At 31.4% G+C, this 4796-nt stretch overlaps 3 protein-coding genes across 4 annotated transcripts in view; 2 read left to right on the top strand and 1 right to left on the bottom strand.

The window, feature by feature from the left end:
• Positions 1-104: 104 nt before the first annotated feature.
• Positions 105-1106, bottom strand: LOC108571595 (protein YIPF6). Its single transcript, XM_017933670.1, has 5 exons — positions 893-1106; positions 588-716; positions 438-516; positions 312-354; positions 105-240 (listed from the first exon to the last, which is right to left on the bottom strand). The coding sequence occupies exons 1-5, from the start codon at positions 935-937 to the stop codon at positions 105-107; spliced, it is 432 nt and encodes a 143-aa protein (XP_017789159.1). The 5' UTR covers positions 938-1106.
• Positions 1107-1309: 203 nt separating this feature from the next.
• LOC108571544 overlaps positions 1310-4796 on the top strand; it is a 9163-nt gene continuing 5676 nt past the window's right edge. Inside the window, exon 1 of one of the 2 annotated variants that reach the window (XM_017933611.1) lies at positions 1310-1355. In XM_017933611.1, the coding sequence (XP_017789100.1) occupies positions 1310-1355 (46 nt within the window). Of the gene's footprint in view, positions 1356-3695; positions 3898-4796 lie in introns of those variants that run through there. The other variant, XM_017933610.1, reaches the window with a different exon arrangement.
• Positions 1488-2688, top strand: LOC108571545 (coiled-coil domain-containing protein 134-like). The gene is made up of 3 exons (XM_017933612.1): positions 1488-1650; positions 1980-2189; positions 2342-2688. The coding sequence occupies exons 1-3, from the start codon at positions 1497-1499 to the stop codon at positions 2686-2688; spliced, it is 711 nt and encodes a 236-aa protein (XP_017789101.1). The 5' UTR covers positions 1488-1496.

Below are 4796 nucleotides of genomic sequence, written 5' to 3'. Positions count from 1 at the left end.
TTTAATAATATACAAGTTCATATAAAACTCATGCAATACTGTAGAATATTTGTTAATACTAGAAAGAAATATTAAATATTTTTTTGCATTTATTATATAGTTACTTACATATTGCCACCCAACAGTTTGGAATTTAATGTAACAACCATAGATCCAATCCATACAATTACAAAAACTTCTGCAAATTCTGGTCCTCCATCATTAAAATTATCCTGTCCATCAGAAGAACTTTGTAATATCCTAAAAAAATAAGAAGTTTATAATCATAATTATAATAACATATGGAATATTCTAAATAATGCTGAACATACATTGCCATGAATGTGCACAATACTAATGGTCCCCAAAGATCCCCTACAATTAAAAAAATTGATAAATAAATAATTGATATAAAATTGTGTACATAATTTATAATATTTGTTCTTTTGGTAACTTACATTCTTTCAATAAGCTTTTCTTTTCTTTGGGATATAAAACGTAATAAAACTTTTTGCCTACTGCACGAACATCCCTGAGCTATAATGGAAAAAGTAGCAACACAATTGAATCAATATTATTATAATGTTAACTACTATAAATATACTTACAATTGTTTCTTTAACTGGTTCATCTAAAGTATTAAATTCAGGTTCTCCAATATTTGATTTTTGCTTCTCTGCTACTGTTAGCTCACCCTCAACATTCTGAAGGTCAGGATATTCCATTGTGAGCTTAAACTTAAAATAAAAACTTTTTACTAAAACTATGCTAAACTATGCTAAAGTTGTGGAAAAAAAGTTTAAGTACAGCATTGAATATTTGCTTGCACAAAATTTTCAATTGTAAAACATAATTCCAACAATTAAACGTATTTAATGTAATGTAATAAAAAAACACCACAAATATTACTTACATCAAGTGTTGTATCATCCGTCGCTGCCATATTTGTTGCCGACATTAAACTCGAATTAAAAAGTCATTAAATATATTACTTGAACGATACGTGTACATATGTTATTATCATCAAATCAGATAACTGCCATATGTGCGTAGCACGCGTAATTAAATCGTCTGCATTTAGTGTTTTTTCCACAGCTTAATCGTTGTACTATTACTGTATACGCAAAAAGCTTATACTGATTTAATACTATTCACTAACAATGTCAATAAAAAAAAATTCTAAAAACACATATACACATCACCATGCAAACGTTCTTACGGGTCACATAATTACAAGAAGAATACAGATCTTTTAATTATTTGGACGAAAATTAAGATTAACATTGATACATTCAACGTATGGAAGTTGATAGGTGGCAGTAGTGTTGGTATGTCGCGACTGCAACTTGCGGCTTTGCTCTGTCGATTAAATGCCGGTTAAGACCTCGTATAACATAACGATTTTTTTCTGGACAAGTATAAGGACAATTGACATTTAACAAACACTCCTTACCTTGACATATGAGTATTTTATTGGTATATTGTTTTATGTTTTAAGCGATTTTCTGTTTGATAAGATGCCACGCGTTCTACTTTACATTGTAATCGTATCGATGTTGACATATATCACGCATGCGCAACACAATCTTCCCGCTGTAGAGACTCAACAAATCAGCGGAAAATCAGAAAACAATAATTCATCATCTGAAATTAAAGTCTACGAAAAATTGTGTATCCATTGAAAATACATACATTCCACTCTTATTTATCGTCACTTATATACTTTAAAGAGATATAAGCATAAATATTTCTATTGCAGCAAAAATCATGTTTTAAAATATAGTATTTATTGATTCTTTCTTTATTGTTATTTTCATTTTATTCTTTCAATTTTAGAATGTGCTTTTCTTATTAATGTAAGTATTAAAGAGCAAATACTAGAGCCATATCACACAATTGAGAGTATGTTTAGAAATTTTTAAACGAAAAAATTATAATATTATATTACTGGTTAATTATTTATCAAATTTACAAGTATACCTTAACCAAGATCTTATTAGTCAAAAAATCATTTGGCTATCAACGTAAGGAGCACATGCAAGTCATTAAACGCCTTCAGAAAATAGACAGCTACGAACGTCTGTACAAGATGATCATGGTTCTTGGTGAAAAGATGATTGATGTGATCGAGGCAAGTAAAGCGTTAATCGAGAATGGGGGTTTTAACCCAGATAACAGAACTTTGCCACGAAATGTTACCATACAGAGTGGTAATTTTTTTTTATCTCTACTATTAACATCTTTCGTTTAAACGAAGAAACACATTTTCAATTTACAAAATCATAATTCAAATGTATGAAAAATTACGAGAGAAAATATTTGTTTATGAATTCAAGAAATGTTATACATATATTTTTTTTAGCAATATCTACTACATTAGAGAACACAGCATTCTTTGGAGACATTATTCTTCATTTTCCTCACATCACTCATCGTATACTGAGGACACAACAGATATGGAATCCGATCATACATTGGTCGTTAAATTTTATGAATCGAACAAAATATTTATTAGACACAGAAACAGTTGAAAGATTTCATCTAGTATCGCAAGAATTGAATATCGTCAAACGGGAACCGGAATACTTCAATCCTTACTGGCATTCTGCAGAATCTCGAAAAGAATACAAAGGGGAGGCAAAGAAAAAAAAATCGACGAGGAAAGAGAAGCAGAAAAGGGGGCCACAAATAACCAAGGTTGAACTCTGAACGTTCTTATGTTCTTTTTAACAGTTCTCGAAATCCGATTTATCAAACGTGTAATCTATTTGAATAAATAAATATTTTTAATAATTTCTATTTAAATATTTTTTTTATATACTTTATACGGTAGGATTAAATTATTTTCTTCGTTTTTATGAACGAAAACAAATGATTAATGATTCGAGAGAAAGTTTCTCTTGTAAATAATTCAAGGAACAAAGTTAAAGTATGTAAGCGTGCAGATTTATTACAGCTTAATGGTTTAATAGAATTAAAAAATTGGTTACAAGAAAAAGAAACAATGAAACGACTTCAAAAGAAATTATATAACAACGAAGAAAATTCTTTGCGTGCAACTTTCTATAAATTAACAAAGAGTTTTGAAATATTACTATCCTTAATAAATCGAAGATAAAAAATATTCGTGAAACATGTGTCTTTTAGAAAAATTTCTCTCTTAGATCTCTATTCCATATTTCAAGAAATTAACAATTGAAAACATATGTTATTACTGCTTACAATTTTGATTTCATTAGACAATATTTTACATTGAAGAATTTGTAAAAATAAATATTCCATAAAAATGTCTAAATTCCAAATACACCTTACATCGTCCTCCAAATCTTCAATTTCACGATGCACAGTTTTAGACAGGAAAAAATGACTGAAAAAGATTTAAAAAAAAAAAGAAGAAAGTGCAAAAAAAAATCCGTATCATCCTCGTTAAAAGTTCATCTTTTTCCATCCCAATGAGTCTAGGAAACTGGCTGGAGATTGTCTAAGTAATTCCTGAAAATTGTCAAAAATCCGGATTTTCAGCTGTGTTTACGCGGAACCGTTGTCTGTTCTAACACGAATAAAAGCGAAGATTTCTCGGCGGTCGGTTGACGGTGGTAGAAAGTGGTCAGCCAATGAGCTAAGAACGGTTCCTACCGTCCGGTTCCCGAGTCCCGTAGCCATGGCAGAGACGGTATTGCTGGCGAGTATTGGCCACCAGTGTCGTGACACTTGTTCTTTCACCCAGTGGTCCGTCGATGACGAGTGTGTTCGCGCACCACGAGCCAGAGAAACGAGACAGATTCGTCTATTTGCCGCGAGTGCAGTGAAAATTCGTAAAAAAATTCCTAAGGGACTGCAGAAACGTTCGTCAACGAAGAATGACACCGAAGAGGAGTCGATTGCTGCTCTGTGTGCTCGCGTTAACCGTCCCCACAGGTAGGAATGCACAGCTGCTTGCTCGGTGGAGAGATCGAACGACAGATCGAAGCTGCTGCTCGATGTAAAATTCCCGAATCCTATCGCGATCTTACCATTGAGAGAGAAATTTTTCCACTTGAAATTCGTTGGTTCTCGGTGAACAGGAGATTTGGAAGGTTTCATATGCGCAGCTGGAGAAATCACGCTCGTAAATTATATTTGTCGTTTAGCATTTGCCTTGAGCTGATTTTCGAGTCGTCGTCGTCGATTTTGTGGGAAAGGACTGAGGATAAGGTAGATGGAAAGGATAAAAGTATAGAAATAATATGAGATTCTTATTAACAGCTAACTTAATAATGTAAAGTAACAGTGATTGCATTAATTGTAAAGTATAACTTGAATTAATAATAATACACTGCATAGAAAAAAAAAATTATATCTCGTGTATCTTTTTATATTTATATTACTTTTACAATTTCTTTGGAATTACGAAATCATTGAATAATCTGAATCTAAAGAAATGATCAAGCTGTAATTGGTGCAGAATTGTTATAAACGTGGGTGCAACGAAAGAACGACCTTCTATAGACATTCTCTTCCATTAATTTGCAATTCTCCGGTAAACAACCTTAGAGTATTTTAAAACATAGAAAAAGTCCAACGCCATGGATGAAAATCGCAATTTACATGATCAAACTGTTCATAAAACTTCAATAAGGCGATCAATAAGAAAATTAATACTAATTAAGAAAAAAAATGCTTCGCGATATACTTTACGTTTAATATTACTTTACGTTACAAGTGGACGTTCATCGGTTAACTTTTCCGTTAATCCAATTCAAAGATGTTCCTTGACCTATTCCTTAAAATAATATATTACAAATAAATTAATAATAAATTAATAAATTATGAATAAA

This window comes from Habropoda laboriosa, unplaced genomic scaffold (genome assembly GCF_001263275.1).
Source record: "Habropoda laboriosa isolate 0110345459 unplaced genomic scaffold, ASM126327v1 scaffold40, whole genome shotgun sequence".
Classification (NCBI taxonomy): domain Eukaryota; kingdom Metazoa; phylum Arthropoda; class Insecta; order Hymenoptera; family Apidae; genus Habropoda; species Habropoda laboriosa.
The sequence above is the reverse complement of the archived record's forward strand: the minus strand, read 5'-3'. Positions and strand labels throughout refer to the sequence as shown.

Coding starts and splice junctions, on each gene's coding strand:
- LOC108571595 (XM_017933670.1), bottom strand. CDS start 937: ATGTCGGCAACAAATATGGCAGCGACGGATGATACAACACTTGAT. Junction 717..892: donor CGGATGATACAACACTTGAT/GTAAGTAATATT, acceptor TTTTATTTTAAG/TTTAAGCTCACAATGGAATA. Junction 355..437: donor GAAAAGCTTATTGAAAGAAT/GTAAGTTACCAA, acceptor TTTTAATTGTAG/GGGATCTTTGGGGACCATTA.
- LOC108571545 (XM_017933612.1), top strand. CDS start 1,497: ATGCCACGCGTTCTACTTTACATTGTAATCGTATCGATGTTGACATAT. Junction 1,651..1,979: donor TAAAGTCTACGAAAAATTGT/GTATCCATTGAA, acceptor AGATCTTATTAG/TCAAAAAATCATTTGGCTAT. Junction 2,190..2,341: donor AAATGTTACCATACAGAGTG/GTAATTTTTTTT, acceptor TATTTTTTTTAG/CAATATCTACTACATTAGAG.